A 19,155-nucleotide genomic window follows, 5' to 3' on the forward strand; every position below is an offset into this window, starting at 1 on the left:
AAAAATGGGGGTATTATTTTCCAGAGTGTTAGAGGACTTTATACGATATAGTGCTCACGTTTAACCTGGGAATGCTAATTCAAGGAACTCATCAACAACACGGCAGGAAACTTCGGCAGCAAAACCCTTTCGGAAACCCCGGATAAAGGATCCGGCAGAATGAGGGAGAAATGGCAAATCAAACCTCACAGAGACTCTCCTTGAAAGATTACGGGATGAAAAATTAACTTGGCACTGTTGGGGGTGGGAATGCGGACGGCTGCCCTGGATGGCCGGTCTTCAGCCTCCGGTCACTTTCCTTCCCCAAAGCCATTTTAGTCAAAGGTCATGTGTGAGTCTTGTCAAAGGCCAGCTTCCAATGGAATCATTGTCCCCCGGGACAGCGGCCCCCTGACTACATCTGCATTGGAGAAATCCCAAAAGCAAACGGCCCAGTGCAAACAAGAGCAGCCCGAGGCAGCCGTCCCGGGGCAGAGCTCACAGCAGAGGCCGCGTCCGCAGCGCCCGGGCCGGAGCAGGCGCCCAGACGGCCGCAGCGATGAGCCGCCGCGCCGAGCGGGTACGGTAGGCGCCTCCCTCTCCCCGTCCTCCATTGCTCGGGCTCCCGGGTCCCAGCTGCTGTTCTGTCAGCCGAGAAACCTTGCAAAGGGCCTCCGGATGTGCCGGAAAGCGGTCCCCGTTGGGCTGCGTTCCCGTGCACTCAGCTGCAGCGATTTCCAGGCGCGCGAGATGCAGAGCGGAACTCATTTCGAGCTTTGGTTGCCAGGGAATGTTTGGGTTTGTAAATACGTATCTCGTTTCTGGAAACCCAGCCGGTAGTCCCTGCAGAGAGGGGGCCGTGGACGAGTCTCCGATCACCGCGGCTGGAACCTGTGCCAAGTGGGAGCTCCCCTGGGCGCAGCGGGTCGCGGGGTTCGGGGAGCTCGGTCCTCCGGGGCCGCGAGAGGGCTCGGCGTTTGGCTGATTACCTGTTGGACCAGGGCTTTGCAGGGAGGATAGGGATTTTTCAAGCCATCTGCTTCAGTAACGTGCTGTGGGATCCTACACTTGACTCCAAAGGCAGCAGACATCTCGCTGACGGAGGGAGCCCGTTCCACATGGCCGGGTCCCCTCGGCCCTTTGTACTTCACTATTTGAACAAGCTGACTTTCGGATGAATCTGGCTCGTTTTTGGAGAAGAGTTGAGGGAGCCCGGAGTCTCAGCTGAGCAGGGGTGCTTTCTGCTCCGGACTTGGAAATCTCGCAGGGCAGACACGGCAGGTGGGGAGGGTCGGAAGGGGCAGTGGGCAGAGCCGGCGTTCAGGTGCGAGCGGTGGGTCAAAGGCTTTCGATGGCTGTCCTGCCACACACTCTGGTTTCATTTTAACAGGTTCAGCCCCGAACCGAGCCGTTTCTCACTGATAAAGACAATGAAAACAAAAGCCTTTCTAGCGCTCAGCAGGACGCAGAGAGGGAAGCCGGTTCTGGCATTTGTTTATGAATTTTTCACCCAGCCGGGTCTGCCGGGAATAGGACGTTTTCCTCACTTCAGTCAATCGATGTTTGTGTTGAGTTTCTGCACTTCCTCTCTAGCTGAAAATAATGTTTCTCCTTTACCGTCCCACCAAACGTTTTTTATTTAAAGAAATAAATTTATTTAATTTTTGGCCGCATTGGGTCTTGGTTGCTGCACTCGGGCTTTCTCTAGTTGCAGCGAGCCGGGGCTACTCTTCGTTGCGGTGCTCGCGATGCGGGCTTCAGCAGTTGTGGTTCTTAGGCTCTAGACCACAGGCTCAATAGTTGCTCTGCGGCATGTGGGGTCTTCCCGGACCAGGGCTTGAACCGGTGTCCCCTGCATTGGCAGGCAGATTCTTAACCACTGAGCCACCAGGGAAGTCGGCCCCACCAAACTTCTGGAATGAGTGGGTGACATTCACCATCTCAATGCCCTCACTACCCAGTAAATTGCTCACCCACAGTCAATGGCTTCTGCCCTCCCTTCTGAAGACAAACCTTGGCCAGGGCCACCAGAGACCTCTTGGGAGTTAAACCAGAGAGTGTGTTGCGTTCAACCTTCCCCAAGTCTTCTCTGTGTCATTTTGAACTGTTGGTCATCCCCCCCATCCCTCTCTTTCTTTCTTTCTTTCTTTTTTTTAAAACTCCATCCTGGATTCTTTGATACCATGCTTCCCTGGTTTCCCTCTGACCTTTTGAGTTTCATTTAATGCCTCTAAAGGTCTTCCCTTCATCAGCGTTGGTGTGTCCCTCTGTTCCTTGACTCTCTTCCCCTTCCATCCAGTAGTCTCCCTAGGAAACCTCTTCCACCCCCATGGGTTCACCCACTACAGACAAATCTATAGCCTATCCAGATCTTTCTCCTAAATACCAACCTTTTCTATAGAGCATCTCCACTTCAAGGTGCATCTCCATGGAGCACCTTAAAATTAACATGTTCAAACTGAATTTGTCTTCTCCCTTTCTCTCCCAGGCCTGCTCCTCCTTTTCTATTCTCACTGCTCAAATGGCATCCCTAGTTGTCCAAGCCAGACATGACAGAATCATCCTAGACAGAATCATCACTCCTCTCTTTCATTCATGACACCTAGTCCTATCTGCTCTCCCTGCTTAATGCATTTCATACACATACCTGTGTCTCCAGCTCAGCTTCCACTGTTTTAGTGTAAGTCAGTACCACCCCAAATTTGATTCTGGTCACAACTTTCTGTTAGTCTCATTTTAGGCCAGTACTACCCATCCCCATGCCCCCTGTCTTGTCACCATACTGTATCAAATGGTCTTTCTAAAATGCAATATGATCATGCAGATCTTTTTTGAAAAGTCTACAGTGGATTCCTATTTTTTTCCTTTTGAGAATAATGTTGATGTACACAGGTTCTCTGGGACTTGCCTTTCTCTTCCATTTTATCTCTCATCAGTCACTCCCTCTCCACATATTATGCACATTTTTTTTTTGAGATTTTTTTTTTAAACACCTTTATTGGAGTATAATTGCTTTACAATGGTGTGTTAGTTTCTGCTTTATAACAAAGTGAATCAGTTATACATATACATATGTTCCCATATCTCTTCCCTCTTGCATCTCCCTCCCACCCTCCCTATCCCACCCCTCTATGTGGTCACAAAGCACCGAGCTGATCTCCCTGTGCTATGCTGCTGCTTCCCACTAGCTATCTATTTTACATTTGGTAGTGTATATATGTCCATGACACTCTCTCACCCTGTCACATCTCACCCCTCCCCCTCCCCATATCCTCAAGTCCATTCTCTAGTAGGTCTGTGTCTTTATTCCCATCTTATGCACATTTTAATACACACTTTATGCATGTTGTATGCAAATTTAGGCACATTAAACTATTTACTAAACATGACTTTCCTCTTTGTCCTTCTCTTAGGTCTAACTTCTATTTTTCCCTAAAGACTCAGCTGAGAGCCACTTTCTCCTGGAGACTGCTCCTCTTCCTCCAGAATGGGTGGGTGGCTCTCCCCTTTTCTCCCAGAGCTTTCTCTATTCCTTCTAGCAGAGCATTTACCATTCTTTATTGCAAGTATCTATTTACTTGTCTGTCCGCCACTGGTCTGTAGAATCCTCGAGGGCAGGCATCAGCTCTGTTTGTCTGAGCATCCTTCGAGCCTACAGCCTGGACCCAATGAGGATGCTCAGTAAGTTTGTGTGAATTCTTGTACAATTCTTGTCAATGACTATGATCTTCAGGCACTGAATAAGATGACAGAGATACAATGTATAATACAATATGGTAAAGAATGAAGAATGAAAGTCAACCCTGATTATCAGGGAAAGGCGTAGTCTTCCAATTATTTAACAAAAGAAGGTTTTAGACTTCCTGGGTACTTAAGATAATCCCCCAAGTCTCCAGATCTACCAGCTCCCTCTCCCATCCACATCTCAGTGGATTTCTCCTCTTGCTGTCCACATCTATCCCAACCTTGCCCAAGGCTGGGAAAAGCTGCATGAAAAGCCTTTTGCAATTTTGCTTTGGCTTTGCGAAAGCGAAGGAATCATTTTCAGGATAGTACCTGGCCTGGGAAGAGGTTGAAGACCAAGCTAGGTGGACTTTTAAGAGAGCCTTTTGATAAGCTGATATCAAAGATACAAGCTGGCATCTTTTGACACCAGAAGGAAGGCTCAGAAGGGACCAACAAGTGAGATCTCTAAGAGCTGCTAGAGAGTGATGGAGGCTTTGGAGACTACAGATGAAAAAATTCAGTTTGATTTTCTGAAGAAATTTGTGCATTTGAAACTCTAGACAGAGGTGAATGATGATGAAGAGTTATGTAAACTGCAGATTATTCTTGCTTGGAGCCACAGTCCTTTTGAGACTCAAATGTACATTACTCTTCTCAGAAAAAATGCACAATATACACACATGGCACTTTTCATAAACTTTCAGGAGGTTCATACAAGCCTACTCTTGGCCCCCCTTGTGTTGTCATGAACCTCGGGTTAAGAATCTTGAATCAAAGAATTCATTCATTCAACAGATATTTGGGAGAGTAGGTGGTGATTAATAGGAGCCCACATAAGTCCAATAATGCATATTTTCTCTTTTAGAGGATCTCAGTGTAATGTGTGGTATTGAATTTGGAGTCACAGGACTTGGGCTCATGTCCCTGCTTTGGCACTTGCTAGTTGTGTGACTTTCTTCCTGAGTGACAGTTTTATCATCTATTAAAAAGGATAACAGGTGTTGGAAATGGTGACTAAAATAAAGTTTGTGAAAATACCTGGAACATGGTGATACTCACTTAACATTAATCAATTCAAAAACCTTGATTTTAGGAAGGGCCCAGATCTTGTGATATTCTTCTGGATTAGAAGCATGCATGTGGGCCGGATTAATGACTGAATGCATTTACTAAAGAATAGCTGATTGACAGATGGACGTCTTTAGGATGGTATGCTACTGGGGTCCGTCTTCATTCCTGTTTTATTCAATATTCTTAACATCCATGAAGGCATAGCACACTGATCACATTTGCTCAGACAAAAGGCATAAGGATTAGGAGTCCAGAAGTTATCAATAAGTTGTAGCATACTTTGACTTTTTATTTTTAGAAGCAGTGTGCAAAAATAGATATAAAATATATCATGTATGGCTGCCAAAAATCAATTGCAAATTATTGGTTGTGTGTGACAGAGACAGAGAGAGAGAGAGAGAGAGAGAGAGAGAGGGAGAAAAGACAGAGAGGGAAAGTTAAAGACAGAAGTGGTGGCTTCATATAGTTAAGGTTTAGGGATTTAAACTGACAATAAAATCAACCATGAGATGTTTCTTCTAAAATAATGTTAGGTTTTATTAAAAGAGGTGTGGAGTATAGCACATGGAAGGCAATAGACATTCTAATCTATATTATGCGGACCACATTTAGAACAATTGTATCTGGTTCTGGGTGCTACACATTAACACATTTTTTGAGCACATACATATATTATATATATATACACACACACACACACACACACACACACACACACACACACATACATACTATTTGCCAATCACTGTGCTACATACTTATGACAACAGTGCTGAAAAGAGCAGACCTGCTCTCACAGAGTTCACAATATAGCAAAGGTGTTAGATGAATAAGCAGGTGATTTTAATTAAATGTTTTACTTGTATAATAGGGGAAGCTTAGGTCCCTGAGGGACCACTTAAGAAGGGGTTTTTAATCCAGACTTAATGGAATTGGGGTAGACTTTCTGGAGGCAGTGATGTTTAAATTGAAACCCAAAAGCTGAGGAGGGGTTATCAAGGCGCAGGTGGTATAGGGAAGAGGGTTCCAAGTGCAGGTGACAGTAACTTCCATAGGGCAAAAGTCCTGTGCAAGGAACTGAGAGAAGGGATACACACACAGAGGAGAGGGGATGAGGGAGATGAGACTAGAGTGGTGGTCGGGGCTAGAACTTCATGCTCTGAAGCTGTAATTGATCCTGAGGAGAATAGGGAGCCATTGAAGGTTGTAAGCAAAGCAGTGTCACAATCAGTTTTGTGTTTTGGAAAGGTCAATATGGAAAATGGGTTGGAGGGATGGTCAATGAGAGAGAGAGAGGGAGAGAAACGACATAGGAGGAGTTATTATAGTATAAGCAAGAAGGGTTGGTGGCTCCAACGAAGATGGTAGCAGGGAGATGACAAGAGAGGAACATTTTAAAAGCTAATTAGGAGATACAAAGCAAATAGTGACAAACTTCAGGGATGCTGTAGGAAGGATGTCTGTAGGACATTTAACCTGCAAAGGAGAAAGTCTAGAGAGCCATATTATCTGTCTTTACATCTTTCACTCTCCATGGGAAGAGAGATTAGTATTGTGCTTTTCTCTCTGAGATGGCAGTGCTGAGCCAAAGGGGTGGGAGATACAGGGAGATAAATTTCAGCTCAATACAATGAAGAATTTTCTAACAGAGCTGTTCCAAGGCAATGCATTCTTTGTCACAGAGATATTTAAACAAAGGCTTGCTAAATATTCTTGGGAAATTTGGAGAGGCAGGGATGGGGTGGCCAAGCTGGAGGGCATTGACATTTCCTTCCAACCCCAGGATTCCAAGATTGTGTGTATGAAGTTCAAATATCTTACTTAGGCTGGCATTTAAGGCCCACTGTGACCCAGCCCTTTGTAGGGAAGTCTTATGTCCTGGTTTCCCTGTATATTCCTAGTGCATGCCTGGTGTCTCCTAGTAGCTATTATGAGCACTCAACGTTCACTCTCAAAAGGCCCTAGTTTGAACAATAAATTTTATGATCATCCATCCCTTGACTTAATATTCCTGCCTCATCCCCTGGCATTCTGTTAGAAACCTTACAAACAACTCATACTGAAGTTTTTGTTACTCCCAGAGGAAACCTGGCGTTTTGCTGCATGTTTGTTTACTTACGCCATTTCCTATGTCAGGAATACTCCTCCTCTGTGCATTCTGTATACTTCGTTGAGAATATACTTTTTCATCAAGGCCTTCTTATAACATCGTAGGTTGCATTAAAGTGCTAAGTACATAATTATTTTTATAAATATTTGATCTCCCTCTATTATCCCCTAGAAGTCCAGTACTAAGATCTGTGAAAAATAGTCACCCAATGGTATGAATGGTACAATGTGTAAGGCAATAACGTTTCAGAAGGAAATTCCCATTTATTAGAAAAAGTCATATATTCATTTTTAAAGTGATTCATGCATTTTGTTGAAAAAATTTAAGGAAAGTACCAGGAAGAAACAAAAAATTGTCTACAATCGTAGCACCTATAGATAAGCATGTTAACATGTCAGTGAATATCCCTTCTATATTCTTTTATGCACATGTAGTCTTAAAATTGGAATCATGCGTATCCTTCTGTAACCTGCTTTTCACTAAAACATATCAAGTGTGTTACCCCATGTCATTATATATTTTTCAAAAACATGGTCTCTGGGGGGTGGTGAATTGTGTTCCATTCTGTGGCTGTCTCATGCTTTGTTTAACTAACTTCTGGTGGACATCAGGTTGTTTCTATCTTTTGATGTTACAAATAATGCTTTGATGACCCTCTGAGACATACAGCCATGTACCCATATATCCATCTGTATGGGACATTTACATTTTCTAAAATTGCAAGATAGTTGACCAAAAACTGATATTGAGTTGCTAAGAAAGCATGAGTTTAAAAAAGGTCTAATTTTACTTTAAAAACTTCACTATTATTCTATGTTATATAAATCTATTATACATGAGATATTACTTGTGTGCATGTGTGTGTGTGTCTCCGCTTATTAATTTTCTAATTTTATGAAGGTATCTGATTTGAAAATGTATCAACAATCTGTGGGCTAATGCAGAAGTGAGAGATAACAAGTGAATACATTTCTTGAACAATGAATTGAGTTTGAAATCTAAAAACTTCAGTGACTCTATCAGGGTGACAAGTTTTTGTTTCCAAGCTAAATATAAGGAAAAGTGATGACATGTATGTTGCAGGATAAAGAGAATTCTCTGAAAAGAGAGACACTGCCTAATATTCTGGTGTCTGGAGGAGATACGTGGCCATGGCCTTAGATCTTTATTCTAAAGTAAATAATTAATCTTCTTAGACACTCAAGGAACAGGTAGGTCTCCATTGTAGAGTGAAATGTTTCATCTGAGAAGCAGGCCTTGGTTGGGAAACACTGTGAATCAGTTTGGTGACTTTTTAACAAAATAAATGAAAGATCTTGTCATGGGTTGATTTGTGTCTATCCCCCACTCCTTGAAGTCCTAACCCCCAATACCTTTAAATGCGATCTTATTTGGAGATAAGTTCCATATTAGTCAGGGTTCTCCAGAGAAACAGGATCAATAGGATATACAGTTGACCCTTGAACAACACAGGTTTGAACTGTATGGGTCCACACTTATATGTGGATTTTTTTCAATAAATATGTACTACATTTCTACTCAATCTGAGGCTGGTTGAATCCATAGGTGCGGAACTGTGGGTACAGAAGGCCGACTATAAAGTTATACACAGGTTTTCGACTGCTCTGAGTGTCAGCACCCAACCCTTGAGTTGTTCAAGGGCCAACTATATACATGTATCTATAAATAGGTATATGTATATGGAGAGAGAGAAAGAGAGAGAGAGAGAGATTTATAATAGGAATTGGCTCACACGAGTATGGAGGCTGAGAAGACCATTGATGTGTTGTCTGCAAGCTGGAGAACCAGGAAAACTGGTGGTGTAATTCACTTTGAGTCCAGAGAATTGTAGGGTTAGTGGTGTAAGTCCCAGTCTGAGTCCAAAGGTTTGAGAATCAGGAGCACTGATATTGAGGGCAGAAGGAGATGGATGTCCCAACTCAAGCAAAAAGAGAAAATTCACTCTTCCTCCATCTTTTTGTTCGATTCAAGCCCTCAGGGGATTGGATGGTGCTCACCAGCCTTGTTGAGGGTGATTTTTAAAAAAATTTATTTATTTTATTTACTTTCCTTATTTTTTTGGATGCTTCGGGACTTAGTTGTGGCACACGGGATCTTTGTTGAGGCGTGTGGGATCTTTCGTTACGGCTCACAGTCTCTTCGTTGCGGTGCACAGGCTTCTCTCTAGTGGCGTGCGGGTTTTCTCTCTCTAGTTGTGGCGGGAGGGTGCCAGAGCGTCCCGGCTTGTAGTTTGCGGCACGTGGGCTGTTTCACTGAGGTGTGTGAGCTCAATAGTTGTGACGGGCAGGCTTAGTTGCCCCGCGGCATGTGGAATCTCAGTTCCCCGACCAGGGATGGAACACACATCCTCTGCATGGGAAGGCGGATTGTTTACCACTTGACCACCAGGGAAGTCCCGAGGGTGATCTTCTTTACTCAATCAATTCAAATGCTAGTCACTTCCAGAAACACCCCTCAGACACCCCCAGAAATGTTTTGGCAGCTATAGGGGCATCCCTTAGCCCAAATACATCAACACGTAACAATTAACCATCATAGGGTCTTTACAGAGGTAATCAAAGTAGAATGAGGTCATCAGGGTGGGCCTTAATCCAATATGACTGGTGTCCTTATAAAAAGGGGAAATTTGACACAGAGACGTGGAGGAAGATGATGGGAAGAGACACAGAGAGAAGACAGCCATCTACGAAGCCAAGAAAAGGGGCCTGGAACAGTTCCCTCCCTCACAGCCCTCAGAAGGAACCAACCCTTCTGACACTTTGATTTTGGACATCTAAGCCTCCAGCACTGAGAGACAATACATTTCTGTTATTTAAGCCATCCAGTTTGTGATACTTTCTTATGGCTTAATACAGATTTGAATTAATACAGATTTCATGAGAGCATAATTCCCTTAGCGTGACTTCAGCTGGTAGCAATACAACATTATTTTGCTCTTTGGTCACCAGAGATTATGGTGTCCCTAGGAATGACAGCTGACGATATATTGCTGTTTCAGTTAGCAAACATTTTCATTACCATGATCTCCTTTGACACTGATCAAAGCCTAAGAGATGGGCATTCTTACGTCTCTGTAAGAATGCCCATTAGAGATAGGAAACAGAGGCTCAGAGAGACTAAGTGAATTATTCAAAGTTGCAAAGCTTGGAAGAGGTAGACCTGAAACTCAAATATTCGCTTTTGGATACTAAATGCCACACTACTTTAATGAAAACACAATGCTTTTCACCTTCATGGACATGTCAAATATCATCTTCCTTCTTTAAAATTTGAAAGACATGTTTGTGGCATGCTGAGCCAGATTTCTCGTTTTTTTTCTTTTCCCCTAAATCCCCTGAGAATGATTTTATAATCCCACTTGTTGGAAGATCTCTGATGGCTGAAGGCACCTACTCCATCCACGTCCTCATTATCAAATATTTATCAGGAATTTAGGCACCCGTGTTTATGTGCACAGAATATTTCTTCTCCACACAGAAGCTTTGTTTACTGACAAAATGGGCTTTCTCAGGATACAGTTTGATTACTGACAAATCCAACTGCAAAACTTTGGATGTGTTGGATATAGTTGAGTTTTTCCATCATTAATTCTGCTCAGATATTAATTCAACATAGTGACATGAGAGCCGCCAAGCAACTTCCAGGAAGCTGCTTGACTTTAATCAGCAGGAACAAATGCAAGATTATTGCACTTTTTCCTTGGGTGACCTAAGCTTGTTCTTGGCACCCGTGAACACAGAGCACTGGTTGTCTCATAGTGTTTCAGTGGCTTCTACCCAGGGGACTTATTAGTTTTTGAACCTTAGGGATAATTCCATAAGAATGTAATTCTTTCCCTCCCTGAAAGAACAAAATGTTGCTTGTGTTGGGCTATTCTTGTTATGTGATAAAACCAGTGGTTCCCAAATTGTGGAATCACAGAGGTCTGTAGGTAGGGTTATCAGATTTAGGGAAAAACAGGCAAAGGAACCAAGATAGACAACAACAATAAAACCTCCAGGATGCCCCAGTTTAATTCAATTGCAAATAAACAAGAAATACTTTTTTAGTATAATTATGTCCCCGATATTGAAAATACTAAGAAAGTATTGTCTCTGGCAACCCTACCTATAAGGTTATATTGGGGGTAGAGTGTTGATAATTTGTCAATATTTCAGAAGTTATGAAAGTTATACATTTACACAAGTAAGACTTCAGAGGTTCCTGAAAATGTTAAATTTCCTTGATTTTGGTTGGGATTTTTTTTTTTTTTTTTTTTTAAACAACGTTGTATAAATGGTATCATACGGTATGTCAATTTTTTTTTTTTTTTTTAATTTATTTTTTTGGCTGTGCTGGGTCATCGTTTCTGTGCGAGGGCTTCCTCTAGCTGCGGCAAGCAGGGGCCACTCTTCATCGCGGTGCGCGGGCCTCTCACTGTCGCGGCCTCTCCCGTTGCAGAGCACAGGCTCCAGACGCGCAGGCTCAGTAGTTGTGGCTCACAGGCCTAGTTGCTCCGCGGCGTGTGGGATCTTCCCAGACCAGGGTTCGAACCCGTGTCCCCTGCATTGGCAGGCAGATTCTCAACCACTGCGCCACCAGGGAAGCCCTGGTTGGGATTTTTTTGACCCAACTTGAAAGCACTGTCATCTCATGCTGAAACCATAATTTTATTACCATTTTTGATGACTTGTATTCCAGGGATCATGCAAAGCACATGCATTATCTCATGTAATCCTCAAAATCAGAGGTCGGAGGACTGTAGCCTGCAGGCCAGATCCGGTCACTGCCTATTTTGTAAATAAAGTTTTGTTGAAACACAGCCACCTCGTTTGTTTCTGTATAGCTTGTGGCTGCTTTCATGCTCCAACAGCAAGTTGTGTAGCTGTGATAGGAGATTGTTGTATGGCCCACAAGACCTAAAATACTTATTATTTGGCCCCTTGCAAGAAAAGTTTGCCTACACTTGCTCAAAACCACCCTTTGAAGGAGTTACCTATATTCCCATTTTTAGAATGAAAACATGAAGGCCCACAGAATTTAAAAAACTGGGTAAGTTCTCGCAGTTCTTAGAGTTCAAACTAAGGTCTGTTGAATTCCCAAACTTCTGACTACAGCTGCCCCTAAGGCTGATGGTCAATTACATTTATCCTAAATGGGTTTAATAATGGAGAAACTGATTTCTGATTTCTGATTAAATACTGTCCATCCCAAAGATAAGGCAGAAGGAATGGGGTCGTGGTTAGGCACCCAGGCGCTGGAGCCACACTGCTTAAGCCCCAGCTCCACCACTTAATTTCTCTGTATCTCAGTTTCCACCCTCGTGAATTACAGATGATGATAATTCCTGTATGTGTGATTGTTACTGGGGTTAAGTGAGATGAGATGTCTAAAAAAACGGGAAGAGCATTTGCCTAATGGTCCACTAGGCATTTATTATTTTTATTTCAAATGACTATTTCAAAGCAAGGGTAAAATAAAGAGTTTGGAAAAGTTGGGAACATCTGCCGTGGTTGGTTGACAGAACAGCTCAGGCAGGAAGCTCAGAGAGCACAGTGGCCCCTGCTTGTCAGATCACCGCAAGGAAAGATGCTTGTCTGGCTTCTTTATACAGGCATATCTCATTTTGTTTGCTTCACTGTGCTTCGCAGATACTGTCCTCCGTTTTTCTTTACAGACGAAATGTTTGTAGCAACCCTGCGTGAAACAAGTCAATGGGCACCACTTCTCTAGCAGCATTGGCTCACTTTGTGTCTCTGTCACATTTTGGTAATTCTTGCAATAGTTCAGACTTTTTCATTATTATTATATTTGTTGTGTGATCTGTGATCAGTGATCTTTGATGCGACTGTTGCAAAAAGATTGCGACTTGCTGATGGCTCAGACAACAGTTAGCATTTATTAGCGATAATGTATTTTTAAATTAAGTTATGTACACTGATTTTTTAGACACAATGCTATTGCACACTTAATAGACTACAAGATAGTGTAAATATCATTTTTATATGCACTGGGAAACTAAAACTTTTGCGTGACTTGCTTTATTGCGGTATTTGATTTATTGCGGTGGTCTGGAACCAAACCCGTAATATCTCTGAGGTGAGCTTGTAAGAGATGTCTTTGTTCTGAGAGTGTCTTTTAGTCCTTGGTTGGCCGTGTTTGCCTTGGGAAGCCGTGCTGTGAGATGTTACAGGATGTTCATCCAGTACTCACTGGACCTTAAACCCCTTATTACTATTACCTCTGATATTTATAGCCCTAATATCCACCCCCAGTGGCTCCAAATTGACCAAAAATATAGCCAGGCTGCCAGAGAATGACCTTCTTAAATAGCACAAGACAGGCAATTGTCCTCAGAAACACCTCAATCTATAATTTAATCCTTAGGCAAAAACTAGAAAAAAAAAATCAGTTTTTACCAGTATTCCTCACCCTCCAAAGCATATTTTGTGTATGGAGTCACTATGAATAAAATCTGTATGTAGAGCCTGTTAACTATATTAGAATAGCCTTGATCTTTTGATGAGATAAGGAGATAAAAGTTGTTCCCTGAGAGTGATGGAATTGGAAGACTTGAAAAGACTGGAAAAATTTGCGATATTGTGTATAAACCATTCAAGGGCTAAGTCAATATGTAGTAATTAAAAACATGGCCAAGACTCCTGGAGACTTTGCGTTGCAAAAGTGAAGTGGCATGAGCATGCATAGCCATTATCAGCAGGGTTTTGCAATTTCCTAGCATGCCTGGGGTGCATGGAAACAGGAGCAAAGAAAGTAGCATTATTTTTCTAGGGTTGGCTTAGCCATCCTCTAGGATCTAGAAAATTCTTGAGAACTCTGGCCTTGGAGGTGGAGGGAGAAGACTCCAGCAACCCTGCTGCCATTTTACAGAGAACAAAGCTGCAGGACAGTTGCCTCATCCCTTTTCTCCTCTGTCTCAATCCTCCACACTCTGGTTACATTTCCCTTCCTCTCTCTTCACAATCTTCTTCCTTTGTTAATTCATTGAACCAACATTAATTGAATGTCTCTGTGTGCCAGGCACTGTGCCAGACTCTGGGGATAAATGAGAAGAGGCAAAGACTTGGTTTCTAATCTCGTGGAGTTTACAGTCTAGTGGGAGAGGCACACATGCCAGAAGTTGTTACCGAGTCTAAGCTCATACCGCTCGCCACACAACAGGCCGATAATTGAGAGACGAGTTGCTGGGGCAAGGAAGAATGACTTTATTCAGAAAGCCAGCAAACCAAGAAGGTGGTGAGCTCGTGCCCCAAAGAACCATCTTACCTGAGTTAGAATTCAGGTTCCTTTTATACTAAAAGGGGAGGGACTAAAGTCAAACACTTACTGGTTCCCATCAGCCTCCAGAGGGGATGTGTTCATTTCTTCCTGCCTGCAATCGTGCACAGGTGGGCCCGGTCAGGATGTTTCCTGTGAGTTAAACAAAGGTATTTTAGCTTAATGCTCATTACCTGGGAAGCAGGGTTCCCAGCGATGGGCCATTATGTATAATTAAAGCTTATAGGCAACATCCCTTTAGTGATTAACTTGTAATAGAATACGAAGGTTCTGACCTATTACAGAGTAAGTATTGCAAGGCATAAAGATTGGGGAGGAAGAGAATAATGACGTGTGTGTGTGTGTGTGTGAGGGGTGTGGCTGGGGTCAGGAAGGCCTCTCTCTGAGCTGAGAACTGAAGGCTCGGTGAGAGCAGAAAAGTCTGATGAGTCGTCTCCAGACTCAACCAGCTAGTGAGCGGCAGCCCTGAAGTTTGAACCTAGATTTGCCTGACTTTGAGAATTCTCCACTCTTCACTAAATCTTAACCCAGAAAGAATTATACTTGCTCCCAAAATGCTTACATTTAGCTGCGTTGTCCTCCCATGAAGCAACTTGAACAACAGTAAGGAGAGAGATCATTCATCCTTCACCCAATCTGATCATTTACCATGGGTTAGCCACGATGTGTATGCGAGTGCAAAGCACAGCTGTGACCAACGCCAAGGAATGTTGAGGAAAGCATTGTTAGCCCGGACTTGGGGTGATGCGGCCAGAGTCCGCATGCTCTTCAAATGCATCACAATGCCCTCTTTGCTCCAAAGGATCCTGGCCCTCATTAAAATGCGAGGCATGTGCATCCCACTTGTTTATTCCTTTCATTCCTAGACAAACACAAGTCTAATAAAGAGGCAAACAAGTGTGTCCAGGTCATAAGTCCACTTGGGAAGATGGGTATTTTGGGGAGGTTAGGCTAATGCTAGCAGGTTGCCATTGCACTGTGAACTCTGAATGTCATTTGGCACTCTGGGGTTCAAGGGTAATATTGCCTGCAGTGCTAATTACACACTGCAACTCACTGCCAAGGGAGGTTGAGGACGTCTGAATGTTAGAATTGGCAGCCATATTTCTTGGGTATTTAGAGTTCTGTCTGTTTGGGGAATGCGGCTGGTCCAGATGGAGAAAGTTCAACACTTTCTATGCCAGATGTTGTGGAACTTTCAGGAGATGATGGAGAGGCAATCCCTGTCCTCAAGGAACTCTCAGTTTAGTAGGAAGAAATTCTGACAAAACAAACTCAACCCAGGAGGCAAGGTGTGGTGACAAAATCAGGAATTTGAACCATTCAGTCTGGGTTTTCTCCATCATTACCATGTAGTCTTGAGGAAATTATTTAATCTTTCTGAGTCTTGGTTTCTTCACTCATAAAATGGGATTTTATAACTACTTCATGCCATTGTATAACTACCTTAATAGACGGTGACTATTAATCACTGTTGCTGTATTTATTACTGTTAGTATCAGAACATGGCAAATTCTGTTCTAACATTGAGTGACTTTGGGCAAACTATTCAAATCTTCGTCTGTAAAATAGGATAATTCTAATGGCCTTATGTGTGTAGTTCAAGAGCTAACTGCATTCTCTCATCACTCTTACCATCCTTTTTTATTCTCTTTTTTCATAGCTCTTATCACTCGTTGACATATTTGTATATTTTATGTCTTTTTCCATCCAAAAAAATGTAAGCTCCAGCAAGAATCTGGGTTCTTCTGTTAATTGCTGGTGTTGTTTGTGCCTAAATACAATGCCTGGAACATAATATGCTCTCAATAAAATATTTACTGTGTAAATGGATGAGCAAGTGAATGAATGCTAACTCCTAGGTTAAATATTTAGCAAGTCGTAGGCTCCCAGCAGACGGGAGCTGTCCTTGTGCTTAGTGTCGTTACTAGGGGTAGAATATGGTGCGTGCCAGGACCCAATACAGAAAGATTGCTCCCGGCTCCGTCAGGTGGTGATCTTTGTTCTTAACACTGGCATCTTATCAACTGTGTTGTAGCTGGGAGAAACAACTGGGTCATTGTCAATAGTAAGGTCACATGAGATTAACTGTAAAAATAAGAGTTTCAGAATTTTTATCAATTCTCAAGAAGAAGGGGAAACAGCTGCAGAAAGGGAGGAAAGTCTGGGAAAAGGAGAAAATAGCATCTTTAGCAAAATGTTTTGTCACATGGGACCATAGGCTATAAGTCTCTGACTGAGACTTACCCAGCTCCAAACCTAGAAGGCATGTAAAAGCAGCTGCTTCAGTCAGATGACACAAAAATAGTACACTGGTAAATGGCCCCAACCTGTAGTTGGTGCCAAAGTGAGAATCTGTCCTTGACAAATTCTGTTCTGTTTCTGAATTGTTAAAGGCACTAGGAAAAGAAACTCTCAACTGCCCTTCAAGTGTGAGACTAGAGGAATTTCTTTTAAAAAAAATAAAACAAAATATAACTTAGTGGACTATATAGCAAGAAATACTTAGAAGCTGGATTCTGGTTAGGCAGACCCGAGTTTGAATGAACTTGTGTGAACTTGGGCAAATTACTCAAACTTCTGTGAGCCTCTGTCAAAGAGAGAAACCAATATGTACTTTGCACGACTGAGAGAATTCAGTGAGTTCATTCCTGTACAATGTCCGGCAATTCTAGGGGCTCAATAGATGGTAGCTGTTATTATTAACAATGAACATTACGTGGATGATTTTGCTTAATTCTGCAGTAACCCTATGAGAAGGTACGGGGATTCTTCCCATTTTACATATGAGGAGGTGGAGGTCTAGGGAGGTTTTCTAACTTAGTCAAAGCCACACAGCTAGCGAGCTAGAGTCATGACTCTAACCAAGCCTGAGAGCCCAGGATTTTCGTAATTAGCAAGTTGTATAACATCTCTCATAAGAGTAACAGAAGCTTAGAGGGACAACGGAAGGTCCAGGACTTATGCATTCTCTTGCATAATACTCTAGTGGCAAGCTGGGGTTATCGGATTTCAACTTTTCAGTGGCTCCCTGTTTACAAAGGATTGTAAGAGACCTATAAGGCTGCTAGAGGCGCTATAAGGTCAGCTTGTCTTATGCCTGTCTTCTAGATCCATCCAGAAGTAGATTGCTTCAGCTCTTAAGTCCATCAAATGATTCTGTGAAAGGTGTTCCTCCTTTTCTTAGCCCACTCCTGACAATGTTCCCTTTAATTAGCATAAATTACATTGCGCATGCCATAGGTATTATATATCTATCTATACCTATCTATATCTATATGTATATTTCCTTCAGGAAATGAAATAGTAAGAACAAGGTGTGTATAGGATCCTTACCGTTCCTTTGGATTTACTCAGGAAAAATAAAACCAAGTTCTGGTTATTTAATTTAATTGAGTAGCTCTTGGCTGGTCATTATAGAGAGAGAGAGAACTCAGCTCCCTAAGAGAGTTTTAAGAAGAGAGAAAAATAATAGATGCCTAGAGTTGGAAAGGACCATAAATGTTGTATAGCCCATCTTCCTTTGAATTTAGATACTTTATAAGACCAGCCTTTTCTTGAATAGTAACCATGAGTTCATCTTTTATAAGAGAACTCTGGCAGCACGGCTGACTAGAAAGTTCGTTTTATTATGAGATGAAACATGCTTCTCTGTACCTTCTAGTTTTGCTCAAGGAAGTGCAATGCCCTTCAAATATCTGAGGAAGACAACCACACCCACCTTCTCCCATCATCCATGCAAGGCACCCGGGAGGCATGGTCGCAGGTTCCTCAACCATGGGCCATGAGGGGAGCCCATTAGATATCCATTCCCTAAATATTAGTCAGAGTGAGCCTTCTGAAACAGAAATCGGATCATGTCACTGCCTGACTCAGATCTCTCCAGTAGCTTCTCAGCACACCCAAAATGAAACATAGAGGCTCACTGTGACCTGGGTGGTCCTACATAAACCAGCACCTGATCCAGTCTCTGATGTCCTCTGAAATTGCTGCCCCATCTTTCACTCCACTCCAGCCACACGGGCCTTCCTGAGCACACTGAGCTGTCCCTATCTCAGAGCCTTCCCACCTGCTATTTCTCCTAAGAGACACCTGGTTCTTCCCTCACTCCATCCAGATTTTTGTTCAGAGGTCATCTCTCCAGAGAGACCTTTGTTACCACCCAATTGAAAATAACTCCTCCCATTACTCTCTGTTCTCTGCTCTGCTTTGTTTTCCTGATCATTTATTAATTACCTGACATTATTATATTTCTCTCCCACTAGCATGTGAGATCCATGAGGCAGAAGTTTTGTTTTGTTCACTTTGCATTTCCAGTGCTAGATACATTCAAAGTGCTCGATAAAAGTTTGTTGAATAAATAAACAAATAGATGAATGAATTAATAAATGGATTGGGTAATAGGGACTGCTCGTCATCTTGGTCATGCCTCTCTCAGTGCTGTCTGCTTTTGTAGTGACCTAAAACAAGTGGTCACTTAAATGAGACACCCAGAAGTGAAAACAGTCCAGACGCAGTCCATGCGGTGCCAGGCTCAGCTGAACTTTTCTCTCCTGGATCTGAGCGGTAATTGTCTATTAGAGGAGCCTAAGGTAAAATGAGGTCATTTAGAGTTGTGGTCAAGCATAGGCTCCTATAGAACTTGCAGGTAACACAAATTCCCAGCTTTCTTTTACAAGGATTGTTTTCAGTTCTGGTCTCTCCTAGTGTGAAGTTTTATAACTGAATTTTGTATTCTATTTCAAGAATCTTACCCCAGACAGATTGATCTGGCTCCCTCTCTATTTTTTCTAAAATCTTTTGACTTCAACCTGTCCAGATAGTTTTGAATTTCGATTCAGTCCATGGTACGTAGTACGTGGCAGCTAGCTGTTGCTGGAATATTGTGTTCAAGAACATACCCTGTATCCATGATTCAGGAATCAAGAAGCTACCATCTCTGTCACCCCCGCAGATGTCTCCTAGGGCAT

General features: G+C 42.7%; 1 protein-coding gene across 1 annotated transcript in view; it reads left to right on the forward strand.

Annotated features, from left to right (window-relative positions):
• Positions 1-280: 280 nt before the first annotated feature.
• The window catches only part of ENPP2 (ectonucleotide pyrophosphatase/phosphodiesterase 2), a 106,472-nt gene continuing 87,597 nt past the window's right edge, over positions 281-19,155 (forward strand). The window contains exon 1 of the mRNA XM_059901622.1: positions 281-559. Coding sequence (XP_059757605.1) covers positions 539-559 — 21 coding nt within the window. The 5' untranslated portion in view covers positions 281-538. The remainder of the gene's footprint in view (positions 560-19,155) is intronic.

The sequence above is a fragment of the Balaenoptera ricei genome, chromosome 17 (genome assembly GCF_028023285.1).
Source record: "Balaenoptera ricei isolate mBalRic1 chromosome 17, mBalRic1.hap2, whole genome shotgun sequence".
NCBI classification, from domain to species: domain Eukaryota; kingdom Metazoa; phylum Chordata; class Mammalia; order Artiodactyla; family Balaenopteridae; genus Balaenoptera; species Balaenoptera ricei.